This window comes from Sitophilus oryzae, unplaced genomic scaffold, assembly GCF_002938485.1.
Source record: "Sitophilus oryzae breed Bouriz unplaced genomic scaffold, Soryzae_2.0 scaffold_1443_pilon_pilon, whole genome shotgun sequence".
NCBI classification, from domain to species: Eukaryota; Metazoa; Arthropoda; class Insecta; order Coleoptera; family Curculionidae; genus Sitophilus; species Sitophilus oryzae.
Genome location: NW_022146108.1, coordinates 2,172,537 through 2,188,280, shown reverse-complemented (window position 1 = coordinate 2,188,280; position 15,744 = coordinate 2,172,537). Strand labels below are relative to the sequence as shown.

The following is a 15,744-nucleotide window of genomic DNA, read 5'->3' as shown; positions in this document are numbered from 1 at the left end:
TTGATAACTTTTAAACTATTAGTTTTAAAAAAATTATACTTAAACCATTAAATTCTACGTACAAAGGTGCTTTGGAAATGTTTTCATAGAAATACAAAATTTTCCATAGCAAAAAATTTACAGCGATTTGTTAAAAATGCACATTTTTGAAAAACACCCCGTAACTCCGAAACGGTAACAGATATTGATGTGCGGTTTTCACCATCATGCTTTTGATGAAAATTGAGCTCCAGACACCGATATTAGTCTTCGTCTATCTCCTATAGAAAAGGGTGTTTCCATTTAAAAGCGTCGAATTTGACCCACCCTGTACAAGGTGTTGACAAACTTTTTTATTATGGCATGCATATTTAAATATCTTTAAACATCTCAAAAACCAAAGCATTTAAACATATTAAATCCTTATAATAAATAACTCATTTAATATCCAAGAATCCAAAATTGAAATAAAATACCGGGTGTTCCATAAGAAAAAATATAAGTTTGGTATGGATCTTAGTTCTGACACACCCTGTACATTTCAAAATAATTTTAAATTATGTACATTGCCTTCCCACATATACCCTCAAAATAATGTGTTTCTACATCTTTCCGTTTTCGTATAACGGGGGCGAATGAGGTGCGCCACCCTGTATAAAATGTTAAAATACATGAAAATTTAAGGTGTCCGTTTAAATGCGCAAAGGAATTTCCATTTCAAATTATAAGGATTTTCAGAAAGATCCTTATAAAGTCATTAAGTACCGTATGATCGAAGAAAAACGGCGTCTAGTTGGCTGGGAAATGGCGATCAATGACATTTCCCATATAAATTTACATATAAAATGACAGCGACCTTCATTTCATAGCCATCGCTGATACCGTTTTTTTTTCGAGCATACGGTATTTACATTGCATTAAAAGGTCATTAAAGGTGTATTATTGACTTAGTTCTAAACTGTACTCTTTCTTTTTCAGATACGACGGTTTCTGGGATGGCAACGAATTGAAACACGGCCTAGGCCAACTGACAGACGGAAAATTTGGCCACGATGACTTCAAAACCGACCTGTACGAAGGCCAGACGTGGGTGGGCTGGAAGAACGACACCCGCCACAAACCCGTAGAACTCAAGTTCGAGTTCGACAAAGTCCGAGAGTTCTCCGCCGTGCACATTTACTGCAACAACCAGTTCACCAAAGACGTCCAAGTCTTCTCATCGGCTAAAGTGTTGTTCAGCATCGGTGGTAAAAGATTCAACAGGGGTGAACCTATAACTTTCGAATACATGGAAGACAAAATTTTCGAAGATGCCCGAAATATCACTATCAAACTGCATCATAGAGTAGGAAAGTACGTTAAGTTACAGTTGTTCTTTGCTTCGAAGTGGATTATGGTGAGCGAGGTTTCGTTTGAGTCGGTTGTTTCGCATGGAAATTTCACTCCTGAGCCTGAACCAACGACCACGCCTCACGTGAGGTTATCTTCTGAGCACGAGCACAAAATGGAGATTCCTGTACCGACTGATGTGAATGAGCCAATGTTAATAGCTGTAGTACTGATCGGGATTACGCTGGCACTACTTGTGTTAGGAGGCATCGTTTTGGTAATCAGGTAGATACAATATACTAATATATAAAATCCTTAAGTGACTCACTGATTAATCACGATCCTGCTCAAACCACTCAACGTAATAAACTCAATTTTGACATTCAGGTTGATTCTAGGGTGTAGAGGTTCAATAAGAAGGGATTTTTCGAAATTCCAGTTCGAAGGAGGTGAAACCACCCCTCAAATATTACAATATTTTTTATTTAAAATACAGTTAAGTTTCCAAAAGAACGCTTAAACATCTGTATATTTTATTTTATTTTTTTACATATTTTAAGATTTTTTAAAAATGTATACAGGGTGTTTTGAAAAATCTGGTCATTGATTAATCACGATCCTGCTTAAAGCGCTTGACGTATAAAGCTGATTTTTGGAAAACGGATTGACTTTAGGGTGTAGAGGTTCGATAAGAAGGGATTTTTCGAAACTCGAATTTTAAGGGGGTGAAACCACCCCTCAAATATTAGAATATTTTTTATTTAAAAAACGATGAGTTTTTCGGAAAAACTCTTAAACACGTATATTTTATTTTGTTGTATTACATATTTTAAGATTTTTTAAAAATTTATACTGGGTGTTTCATAACATATGACCATTGAGTAATCATGATTCTGCTTAAACTTGACGTTAAAAGCTGATTTTTGGCAAACGAACTGACTCTGGGGTGTGGAGGTTCGATAAGGAGGGGTTTTTCGAATCTCAAATTCCAAGAGGGTGAAAACGCCCCTCAAATTTTACAATATTTGTTATTTAAAAAACGGTTAGTCTTTCGGGAAAACGCTTGGACACGCATAATTTATTTTCTTTTTTTTACATATTTTGAAATTTTTTAAAAAATCATACAGGGTGTTCCAAAAAGTTGGGTAATTGATTAACCACGATTCTGCTTAAACTGCTTGACGTAAAAAGCTTATTTTTGGCAAACGGATTTTTCGAAATTCAAATTCCAACGAGATGAAGTTACCCCTCAAATATTACCAAGTTATATAATAATATCGCCATATTGTTTTTTCTCAGGCTGACATAAATGTGAGAAAATTTTATCCAGTTTATATGTTAATGGAAATTCTTGCTTTGCTTTATCATCACCATCACAAATTATTAATTCGACGCGAACGAAGTCGCGGGTACACGCTAGTTTAATATAAAAGAAAATTTCACTTCATTTTTAGACTGAAAAGAAAGAAGTACCTGAGGAGTCCCAACAACTCCAATCTGGGCTTCCCCAATGGGACTTTACCCACCCACATGCACAGTTCTGACGGCCTTTACAGCGTTCCAGAAAAAGACGGACACAGAATTGAGGCTTATGGCGTGACAGAACTGAACAGTTCAAATGATGAGTGCTATAAGAAGTGCTACGGTGGTGGATCAACAAAATCTAGCTTAAGGTTTGAAATGCAGTGTATTTTTCTTAAATACAAAATCACAGTTTATTTAAAGTTTAAGTCTAAATAAACAACTTGACAACTTGATTTATGAAATACAAACACTTGCTAACATTGCTGAACAACCGCCACGCCGCGCCGGCGCACAGTAGTTTGTTTTGGTAAACTAGGTGGAAGTTACTATTATATTAACGAATAATTTTTTAATCGATGTTCAATATCAAAGTATATTCATAATTTTAATTTTAAAGACGTTTACAGCATTTTTTTTTCAAACAAATAGAAAGCAATACGTACACACTGTGTCTGCTAAAGTTCTCTACATATAGGAAACTTTTTATTACTGATTTTTAACTTAATTAAAGACATGAATTAAATAATATGAGGTAAGTGCCAAAAAATTGGATTGTCAAGTTTTGTTTGTAAAATTTTCAAAGTTCCATAACCAACAACATATACCGGGTGCGTCTCAAAAGTAGTCTCCAAGTCACCTCCTATAACTTTTTTATTTTTTCAGATAAAAACAACCAGATTTGGTATGTTAGTATATGACATAAATTAGGAATAATTGACATATTCAATTCTTTTCTGTCTCTTCCTCTTTCAACGGAAATGACTACAACTTTTGATTTTTACATGGCACCCTCGGTATTTTATTTCAATCTAGAGTGTCATGGCTATGTTAAAAACAGACACTAATTTTTCATCAAGGAGCCTTGAAAAAGTAGATTTCATCATCTAATGTTTTTCGTGTCTTATCCTGGCCGGTTAAAAGATGCCCAATTCGAATTTTTAATCATATGTATCTCATTTTTTTTCAAATAGAACGAAGGTGACACATTAGCATATTTGAAAAAAGCATTTTTTACGAATAATTTGGTACCACACACTTAATATTTCGAGTCAAATTTTCGTTAAGAACCGTATGTTACAATTTTTAAATAAACCATATGCGAAAATGTAAAAAGTTGACATATGATATGTCATTCTATTCATTGTGTCATTTTCTATCGAATAAAATAAAAAATACCGAGGGTGCCATTTAAAAATCAAAAATTGTAGTAATTTACGGTGAAACAGGAAGTAACAAAAAACAATTGAATACGTCAATCAGTCCCAATTTATGTCATATGCTAACATAACAAATTTCGTTTTTTTATGTGAAAAAATAAAAAAGGTATAGGAGTGAACCACTTTTGAGACGCACCCGGTAGAAAGCGCTATTAAATTGTATTGAAACCAATTCTCAAAAAAGATACCGCCCGTTCTTATTCCTTCCCGGTTATTTTTCGTCAATTATCTATACCACCAGCAATAATTTAGCTAATTTGTTAAATATATTAATGATCAAGATATTATGAATCATCTGGTTTTAGATCCACGTTACCTTTACCACATCCAGAAGAGAACGCCTACCAAGAACCGTATCAGGCAATGAAATTTGCACCTTACTATAGTTATAGTCCTGTTGTTATGGAAATGACAGGAGGCAACAAAAGCCAAAGCCATTGTGGTAACACTTTCTTATGATTTATACTATTTTTTTTAATTAAAAACAAACATTTTTTACAGATAATTATGATTATGCTATACCAGAAGGCAATACTCTGCCCTTGCTGTCAGGGTCTGATCAGAACACTTTGCCAATGATCAGAGGTAGATTAAGTAGTAATTCGTGTCAGAATTCGAAGAACAATCAGAGAGTTTCTTTGAGAAGTACTAGAAGTGAAGGTGCTGAGGCCAAACGTGTAAGTACCTATATAATAAACCATTATAAAACGTATCTCATATTTATGGTACTTAGTTCACACCTAGAGTTTTATAAAAATATTGTATCAACAATCCTCGAAAATCCTTCTTTTTTGTTAAAATGAATTTTAAAAAATACATTTTGCTAAAAAACTCTTAGACGTGTTTCTAGCACCGAAATATATCACCCATTAAAATATTTGTGCTAATTTATGATTTACCCTGTATAACAAATATCTATTAAATAGATATTAAGATGTTGCTTTGCCCAACACTGAAAAAAATCACCATATATTTATTGGGGTATCCGTTATTTCCCAAGTTGATTATTTTTTTGCTGCCGCCCTCTGAAATTTTATTTTTTGGTCTAAAAAATTATCCAACGTAAATAAGTTCTTTTTTTTCTAATTTTTTGCTCCAAAGCAAATGAATGTATAGCTTCGGCAAAGACATATTCTAATACAAAATTTTACGCTCTACAAAAAAGGCCTCTTTGGTTTTTTCCATTAAAATATTCCTTTAAAAGTTATTCGCGGTCAAAGTTATGCACATAGTTTATAATCAATTTTTTCACACAATTATTCACTGCAAATTTTAATTGCGCCTTTTGATTTTGACGAAAAAAGGATCTAGAGCCATACTTTTTTCAATAAAACAATATTTCTTTACCAACTTTAATATGGAAAACTAATATTGCTCCAACAATGATCAATTGATCAAAACTATAATTTAAGGTTATTGTTTCATTGCCTTTCAGTGTTCGTAAAAATGTGTGTCAATTGAAAAGAATGAACAAATTTCGAGTGGTTTTTATCTTAATATTACTTTTATCGAATTAATTAAATTAAATTATTAATTAATTAAATTAAATAATTAAATTAAATTATTAAGTAATTAAATTAAATTAAATTATTAAGTAATTGATTATTAAAAGTATTAATTAATTAAATTAAATTATTAATCCATTAAATTAATTTAATTAATTCGATACAAGTAATATTTAAAATAAAAATAAACGATTAAAAAGATAAAATTAAATTATTAATATATAGATAAGAAAAATTTGATCATAAACTATGTGCATAACTTTGACGGCGAAACTTTTAAAGGAATATTTTTATGGAAAGAAGTAAATTTATTTTAAAATTTTAATTAAATTTTAAAACTTATGGAATATTTTTATGGAAACTTTTTTGTAGAGCGTAAAATTTTGTATTAGAATATGTCTTTGTCGAAGCGGTAGGTTCATTTACTTTGGAGATAAAAAAATAAATATATAATAATATAAAAAATATATATAATAATATATAATAAATGCAAAAGGTTAGAAAATCCCATGTTATTTAAATGGGAAAAGTATCATGATTCCGGCACGGTTTAAATTAAAAATTAAGAGCTTACGTTAGTTTACGTTGGATAATTTTTTTTAGACTAAAAACTAAAATTTCAGAGGGGGCAGCAAAAAAATAATCAACTTGGGAAATAACGGACACCCTAATATTTATCATTGGTACACATTTGTAGTCTCCAACACAACAGGATGCCTTGGCTATATTGAGAAAACGACTCGAAGAAACCTCAATTCCGGAATTTCCAAGGCATCGACTCAGAATGCTGTCGAAATTGTCGGAAGGTGCTTTTGGGACGGTAAGATTTCATTTTCCTTGTATAATAATGTATACAACATAAATAAATTATTATTTTAGGTGTATATAGCTGAGGCTGATGGCATTGCTGAATATCCTTCAGGAACACTGGATAGCAGATTGGTAGCTATAAAGTTTCTGGGTGATAATGCCACAGAAAAAGAAAAGTAAGTAAATTTAAGTATATCTGCCTTTTTCAGTCTTTGCTTTACTAATTATAAATCACAAAGATAAAAGATATGACTTTTATAAAATAAATTTTACAACTAACTGTTGTTTACAATATTTCCATAACGACTATAACTAAACAATTAAACTAAACTGCTTATTATAATAAATTATAAATACAGGTTTACCATTCTAACTTATTTTAACAAGCTGTAATTTTTCACTAATGATTTTAAATTATTAATATTTAGTATTATTAATTTTTATAATTATTTAAAGGCCTTCCTTTATTTTCTCCTGCAGACGCTACAAAAATAAACGCTTTTTCCGCCCAATATATAGACAACGTACAAATCAACTAAATACAATATGATCGAAAAAAAACGGCGTCAGCGATAGCTATGAAATGAAGATCGCTGTTATTTTATATGTAAAATTATATAGGGAATGTCATTGATTGTGATTCCCAAGCCAATGAGATGCCGTTTTTTCCGCTCATACGGTATAAACCTACCTTAATTTATCATATTTTAAAATTTGATTTACATAATTTTCTGATATATGATTCACCTTTCTTTACTATAGATGTTTTGGAAGCTAATAGCATTATACAGAAAGATTATAGGAATGAATCAAATATTATTTATATATTCAAGCATTTAAGTCCAAATTACTACAAAAGTTTCAAAACTAGGTACTGAAAACTTGTCCTATTTTGCAGTATATCTAGATTTGATTAGATTTTTTGAGGTGGCGATCAGACTATTCTACTGTATCCTTAGAGATATATTGCCTTTTTTTCTTATTGACAAAATCTGAACATGGCTTTGACCGTCAATCCCGTCAGCTTTTAATGCTTATTATTAACTTGCAAAACCCTGTTAGTAAAATGTCACAGTTTTGACAATGTCTCTCTCCTTTTATCAGGTCTCAGGTGTATGCTACTATCAACTGTTTCGCCTGGCTTTGCTCTGGTACATTTTTTCACAATTCTAAAGATTGATTGTGCATCTATTGGTTGTCGTTCCTGAGAATATGTCCAAAGTATGCCGATTTCCTTTTTTTGTTATACTTAGAAGCTCTCTCTCTCTTTCTCTTTCTCTTGGTTCATGCGATGTAATACCGGAGTAATTTGAAATATGCTCCGTCTAAGGTATCTTCAGTATTTGACAAAAAAGCTTCTCACTGTAGTCACTTTCAGGGTCCAGGATTCCATTCCATATAGGAGCTTCAATGTTAAATCTTTATTACAAATGAATTATTTCATTTTGAAGAATGTGCTAGAAGCCTGTTCTATCCTGGCTTTAGCCTCTACATCCTTGTCTGCAGGGAGTATATCTACTTTATTAAATTCTAAATTTATTTCAGGAAAGACTTCCATAGAGACGTGCGAATCCTGGCAGCTTTAGACGACGAGAACATAGCTCGCGTCCTGGGAATTTGCAGTGAGGACGAGCCACTCTGTGTCGTGATGGAGTACATGGAACATGGCGATCTCTGCCAGTTCCTCAAGATCCACGTCACCAGCGAGACCACGTCGAGTCTACCGTTCGGCGTGAAATCGCTCAGCTTCAACTGCTTGCTCTACATAGCGACGCAAATCGCCAGCGGCATGAGATACTTAGAGACGCTCAATTTTGTACATCGGTAAGTTTTCAGAGAAGGATACTTTTACGTAAAGCCACTTGTGTCCCACACCGGTGTTTAGATTTGGAAAAGCGTTGTTTAAAATTTATATACGTATACAGAAGAACTACTATGCGGACCACGCTGCTTTTAGTTCCTTAGCAGTTGTTGTCTAGTGTCTCGCCCTCGCAACAAGCTCGACCACTCGATACTGTGTTTTAGTTTTAGTAGTAAATTGTTTCCAATTAATGCGACTGATAAGCCACCAGTGCCGGTGGTGGACACTGATGTCAGACATATGTGGCTGTGAAAGTGGCTTCATGTAAAAGTGTCCTAAGTGCCACGGAGTCTGTGCAATCCAATTTGCGCAATATAACCTGTCCTACTGCCTGTAGGACATACACGCAGTTTTATAGCACAGCTTTGTCTACAGTAAACTGAGTGACGCGCCCACTAAGAGTTTCAGAACATTTTTTCTAGAGTGAAAATTTAATTAATAAAAATAATTAAAAATACAGTTCTGTCTTGTATTCTATTTTGCTCGCTTGTACAATAAAGATTGTTTATTTTACCAAAACATGACAAACTTGACATTGTACAAATCAAGGTAAATATAAATAAGCCAATCATTTTTTTCTATTTAGCTTATTTGAAAATTTAATTTACATAACTTAATTATATATGATTCACATTTCTTTATTAAAGTTTTTTTGAGAGTTATTAGGCATTGTATAGAAATACTAAGGAAGGAGACAAATATTGTGCTCCTTACTGTTTATTTTCCAAAACATGGCAATCTCTTATATAGGGTGAGTCACATATACAGTAAATAAGTGCAAACATTTTCACGGCTGGTAGATCTCGATAAAAGAAACATATTTTATCTTTAACGTTTCTCAAATAAGTCCAAAATAACCGATTATATTATATATTTTGAAAATTATCAAAAAAAATGATTTTTTGCTTTAATTTTGAGAGCCACAGGATCTTTTAATTATTACTATTAATAGTTTTTTTAACTAAAAACTAAAATATTTCCAAAATTTTTTTTAATAAAATTCCATATTTTCAAAAAAAATTATTCGCGATAAAAACCTCATAATCGTGTTTCTGGTGTCGAAATATTTATTACCCCTCGTATTACCCCTAAAATATTTGCACTTATTTAAGACTCCCCCCTGTATAATTCGAAATTGGCATAAATTATTATTTAAGTTCGACATTTTGTTTCAAGTTAATAATAGAATCATTAATAATGAATGACAATTTAGTTAATAATTAATCACAAATTTCGCTCAGGTCTGGCCAACATGCACAGTCGGTGGGAAGTTCTCACACACGTGCCGATATGTCTGAACAAATCAGATATGAACAGGAGGCCTGTGCAAAAAAACTGGGCGTTTGTGGGAGGCATTAAGTAATTATGTTGATTATTGATATGTTTTCAGTGATTTGGCAACGAGAAATTGCTTGATAGGAAAAGCTTATCAAATAAAAATATGCGATTATGGTACTTACAACGAGCTGTACGTCAACGATTACTACAAAGTAGATGGTAATACACCGTTGCCAATACGGTGGATGTCTTGGGAAGCGGTAAGTTTGTGTTTCTAAAAAAAGAGAGAAAATTATTAGATAGTGTTATATTACAATATGAGGTTGTTTCAGCAAAATAAAATATGTATCTAAATATATAATTAAATATTTTGTTTTTATAATCATTCCCTTAATATACAGTGTGGTCCAAAGTATAATCGGGAAACTTCGGCTACACATTCTGCAAATAAAAATAAGTAAAAAAATTCGTATATACAGGGTGTAGAAATTTCATTTTTATTTCTATTTTTTCTAGAAAAATTTATGATTAATTTAAAAGGAAATAAAAAGTTCCCAAATTTATAATTTCAGCCAAATAATTATCTAGTCAACATATTTATTTTTTGTCAGTGATGACATGTTTTGATAATTTATATTTTAATTGTCTTGTGAACGGTTACTCATAACGATTTTTACCAAAAGACATTTTTTACCTAAAAAATAGCCGAAATGTGATTTTTTTCACTCGGTAATTTTACGGTTATACAGATAAGGACAAAAAGATATTAACTAGTTAAAAATTAGAACAAGAAGGAGTCATATTGATATCGAAATAAAATTTATCATGTCAAAAACCACTCAGACCCATTAGTTCAGAAATTATTTGAAAAAAATCGAAATAAAAATGAAACTTCTACACCCTGTATCTCCGAAACTCAGCATTTTAGGACGTACATTTATACGAACTTTTTACTTATTTTAATATGCAGAATATGCTGCCAAAGATTACCGAATACAATTCGGACCACCCTGTATATTATAATCTCTTTAAATTAATCCAGTTGAAAAGTATATTTCTGTTTGATAAACAGGTGTATCAGATGAAGTATACGACGAAAAGTGACGTGTGGGCATTCGCTGTAACTTTATGGGAGATTCTCACGTTGTGTAGGAAACAACCTTACGATTCACTTACTGATCCAGAAATAATGGAAAATCTGGCAAGGTAAATGAGCAATTCACCTACTTCTAGCAAAAAATTTAGGGTGATTCACGGCGATGGCACGTTAGACGCTTATGGAGAACCGGTGATAGAATTTTTTTTGAAAATTTGGATTTTTACATAAATTTATGATGACTTTCCTTAACCTATAAACCAAATTTCAGCTTTCAGTATGCCGAATTTATGATTTGGACGAATGCTTATTCAAGATCATGTTTTTGTCAATTTTACACATGTTTTATTTTTTTCTCGAAAACTATCAAAGATAGATATAGGGTAGTATAATATAAAAATTATGAGATACCAAAGTAGTTTTCAAAAATGTAATAATGTGCCGGGTGTTCCATTTAAAAGAACAAAGATGTTGCCACTTTTAGTACGAAGCAGCAACACTGTAATGCTGAAAATAATTTAGACAGATAGAGCAGGTGCCTTTTGATGCAAAATGTGGGTCTCCATAAAGGTCTAACGTGCCATGGCCGTAAATCACTCTGTATAATTTTTTAAATTTAAAAATATGTCCAGTTAAAGTATAATTGCTTTGAAATATATGTTTTTTAATCACAATTTCTCGATATTTCAGGCTTCATTGTGACGACAAACAATACAAATATCTTCCCAGGCCTTCCAGCAACAAGGACATCTACGACCTGATGCTCGAGTGTTGGAGAAGGGTGGACAAGGACAGACCCACCTTCAGAGAGATCCACATGTTCCTGCAGAGGAAGAACTTGGGGTACGCCCCTGTGTGAGCCCACGGGCGTACCGACCGCAATAAATTATATAGATATTATTATGAATAACTTAATCGCTTCATTCCTGAGCAATAGAGCGGAGGGCCGAGGGTTGCTAGCGTCATCCTAGGCCCTCTCAGATTAATTGTACACGACGGGATCAATGTTCTTGTATATACTACACAGGGTGATAACTGTTTTCTATACTTTTATTTTGGTTTTTGTAGACATGTACTTGGTTTCTTTGATGAATATGTCACTGTTAATTCTCTAAACAATCAGTTTTTATAGAGGGTCCGGCAATAGTGCGTTGGGCATCTGTAGCTCCTAGAATAAAAAACTTGGGAATATTTTATTGGAATAATTTACAGGGTTGTCAAAATTTAATTTGTTTCACTTAAAATGCAAAATACACATTAGGGTGTCCGTTATTTACAAAGTTGATTGTTTCTCTCACGACGCGACGCCCTCTAAATTTTTAGTTTATTGTCTAAAAAAATAACAGACCTTTGTAAACCCTTAATATTCACAATAAACCTTGTCCCAAAAACGATTCTATTTCCCATTTAATTACATAGGAATTTGTCACTTTTTGCAAATATTTTTTTTTTCGATCTTGTTTTTCTCGGTCTTGTATAAGTGTATCATCTGCGTACCTTAACTTTGTTATTTGTTTACCGCCTATAGTGATACCGCCGTTATAGTCTTCCATAACTTCCCTCATTATAGATTCGCCACATATATTGAAGAGTAAGGGAGATAAAATGCATCCCTGGCGCACACCCGCCTCCAAGTCAAATGCATCTGAAATGGTGTTATTTATTCTTACTTTTCCTCTGCTGTTCTCGTACACACCTCGGATCAGCTGGATAAGGTGTTGAGGGACTCCCATGTTTTCTAGTACAGACCAAAGTTTGCTCCACTTAATACAATCAAATGCTTTGCTGTAGTCCACGAAACACAGATGAGTCGGGATGTTAAACTCATACGCTTTCTCAATAATTTGTCGGACGTTTAATATTTGCTCTTTAGTACCTTTGCCGGGCATGAAACCTATTTGCTCTTCAGATATTTCTTTTAGAATAAATTATTTTAGACGGCTATTGATAATGTGTAGCAGTACTTTGCTAGTGTGATTGATAAGCGCTATCGTTCTATAATTAGCGCAGTCAGTAGGGCAGCCTTTCTTGAAAAGTGGTATAAACTAGTAGTGGGAACTATCGAATGAATACTATCGAAACATTCGATAGTTGCAATTCATTCGAATAATTCGATAGCTAGTAAGAAAACATTCATTGAAAACTATTCGAATAAAAATTATCGAACAGATGCGTCATCTGCCTTGAAATATTGTATTCTAGTAATTCGGCAGCAAAAACCATTCATTTATAAAATTCATTTATTCGTCAGGATCGATTATAATAAAATATGGATTTTAGTTGTCGCCCGGCGACGTAGGTTTCTTTCCGAGAAACCGGACAGCGGTCAGTGGTAATGCTATGAAAGAAGCCGGCATCTTTGATTTTTTGCGGAGTAAAGATAAGGACACATTATTTTTTTTTATTTAGGTGCTAGTATTTAAACAGAAAAATACATTATGAAGGGCGCTGTTGCCATATATTGGTATTAGTTGATATTAGCAAAGAATATTATTTTTTGGCTTTAGTTAGTTAAGGATTGTATGTCTCTATATTTTGCATTTTTTTATTAATATTCTGTTGTTCCGCTGCAATAATACTTTTTATTTTGGATGTAGGAAAATGATTTTTAATCTTTTTAAGCAAAGACTGGTTTATTAAAAAAAATAATAATTACAGTAATAAATAAAATTGTTGTACCTATTAACAACAAAATTTAAAATCATTTAATATATTTTTTTAAGTATTAGCAAAATATAAACAACAAATTAAAAGTCAAAATTATTTATATTAGATCCTATTTAAAAATAATAGTCTGTAATTTTTTTGGCAACGTTGGTTTATTAAATAATAATAATTACAGAACTAATTTGTTATATTAACAACAAATTTTAAAATCATGAAATATAAACATTTATTAATTTTCTAAGCATGCAGTGTAATGGAAGGAAAATATAAATAAAAAATTAGAAATCAAAATTATTTATATTAGGTACTTTAAATTGCTATTTAAAAATAATATTTACTTTTACTGGCATTTACTTTAAATAATAAATAAAATATTTCTTCGCAAAAAACTACATGTAAGAGAATTAGCATAAAGAATCTCAACAAAATACGAACATCGTTAACTTTTTTTTTAAATTGGCACGTGTAAAACTTATAACAATTTAATTTTCTCACACCATAGTTCGAGTTCGATAACCATTTACTTAACCACATTACTTAAATATGATTATTAAGTTCAACTAATTCATATTATTAAAACATCTAAAATACAAATATGTATTTTTAAAATTAATTGTAAGTTCATCTCATTTCTCTTAAAAATTGCTACTTCTCAAAATTTCTCATTAAAAATAGACCATATACCATATAAAATTAAATAATTGAAAAGATCGACTACGGAAATCACAAATTTCGGAAAAATTTTGACCACCTGCACATGCACACAATCGTCAATTAAAAAAAACTACTATTTTGGTATTTTAAATATTTTAATAAACGCAAAAATAGCACAGTATTTATAAGGCGAAGTTATAAAACTTTGGAAGAACTAATAATGCACTGACGCATACAAAAATCAAACGAATACTAAATTTCATTTATCAAAAGCATGATTTTATTCGAATAAAACCATTCGATAGTTGAAATCATTCATTCAGTAACCATTCGATAGTCTAATTCATTCGATAGTTTCCATCGCTAGTATAAACAGTGATTCGCACCATTCTAACGGCCCCTTCTTCCCATATGATAGAGCATAGTTTGTGCATGATCTCTGTACCTAGCACTCCCATCGCCTTTATAATTTCGCCTTCGATAAACCTACTCCTTCAAAAGTTATTCCTACCATTTAAGTATAGCTGATTTATTTTAACAAACAATGTTTATTAAAATAAATCAGCTATACTTAAATCAGCTTAAAGGGTTTAAACTTCATTAGACTTGAAGATATCTTAATTCCCAACCAACCTTAACACCATCAGAATTGTATATTTTTACAGTAATAGATTAAATTTTTCAAAAATAATCAAAATTTTGTCAAAAAAGTTGAAGAATTTAGGAATTTACCGAGTGGTTAATTTTAACCGTGAATAACTTTTGAAGGAGTAGGTTTATCGAAAAATTGTAAGAGACCTTTTTTGTAGAGCGTTCAATTCTGTATAAGAATATGTAATTATTATGGCTGCAAGAGAACAAAATCGAGAAAAAAAATTATTTGAAAGAAGTGGCAAATTCCTATGTAATTTAAATGGGAAATGAATCGCCTTTGGGGCAAGGTTTATTGTGAATATTAAGGGTTGACAATGATCTGTTATTGTTTTTTAGATAATAAACAAAAAATTTAGAGGGCGTCGTGAGATAAATGATCAACTTGGTAAATAACGGACACCAGCGCCGTATCTGGGGGGGTGTTTTGGGAGTCCAACCCCCCCCGAAATTATGGCCGAAAATTTTTAAAAAGTAATGATCATTAAGTAAGTAATAACGAAACAAAAAAGAAGAAGAAGAAGATGGATGAATATCAATGACTAAAGAATACAAGGACATGTAACGCCCATATACGGGCTGCAGCAGAATTTGTGACCTTAGACGCCAACTTTTTAGACATAACGAATGAATCATCAGCGACAATTTTAGCGATTTTTAATAGTTGGTTTTGTGTAGTGAACTTTCTATAAACTTTATTACAATGGTAATTTGTTCAGCTTTCAAGTGTAAAAGGCGCAATGATAATAAAGAACCAGAAGTTACGTTTTATAGGGAAATAAACAGTCCCCTACACCTTTTTAGCGTTTTTTTATTGAATTCGATAATAATTTTTCTGATATTATATGTACTTGATATGTACTATACGTCGATACTAGTTATGTACCTTTTGTTAACATTTTAATACGTTTTTTTCGTAAGTAATTAGTATGATAGCACCCGATACACCATAGGCGTAGTGAAAATATATAATATCAAAAATATAAATATCCTTTCAAGCGGCAATGTTAAGTAAAATATGTGCCACGGCACTGTTTGGAAGAATGGTCACAGTTTGGTCTCGGGTGCTATTTGTCCTTGTATTTTTTAGTCATTGATGAATATACATTATACACCATAACCTCACTTTTCCACTTTGAAAGCAAATTTTATTTTCGATTTTTGACTTTCAAC

At 31.9% G+C, this 15,744-nt stretch overlaps 1 protein-coding gene across 1 annotated transcript in view; it reads left to right on the top strand.

Annotated features, from left to right (window-relative positions):
* The window catches only part of LOC115877300 (discoidin domain-containing receptor tyrosine kinase B-like), a 288,039-nt gene extending 275,301 nt beyond the window's left edge, over positions 1 to 12,738 (top strand). Inside the window, exons 7-16 of the mRNA XM_030893435.1 lie at positions 958 to 1,593; positions 2,763 to 2,981; positions 4,355 to 4,491; positions 4,551 to 4,726; positions 6,252 to 6,374; positions 6,434 to 6,540; positions 7,910 to 8,188; positions 9,616 to 9,763; positions 10,576 to 10,709; positions 11,290 to 12,738. Of these exons, the coding sequence (XP_030749295.1) occupies positions 958 to 1,593; positions 2,763 to 2,981; positions 4,355 to 4,491; positions 4,551 to 4,726; positions 6,252 to 6,374; positions 6,434 to 6,540; positions 7,910 to 8,188; positions 9,616 to 9,763; positions 10,576 to 10,709; positions 11,290 to 11,458 (2,128 nt within the window). The 3' untranslated portion in view covers positions 11,459 to 12,738. The remainder of the gene's footprint in view (positions 1 to 957; positions 1,594 to 2,762; positions 2,982 to 4,354; positions 4,492 to 4,550; positions 4,727 to 6,251; positions 6,375 to 6,433; positions 6,541 to 7,909; positions 8,189 to 9,615; positions 9,764 to 10,575; positions 10,710 to 11,289) is intronic.
* Positions 12,739 to 15,744: the final 3,006 nt, after the last annotated feature.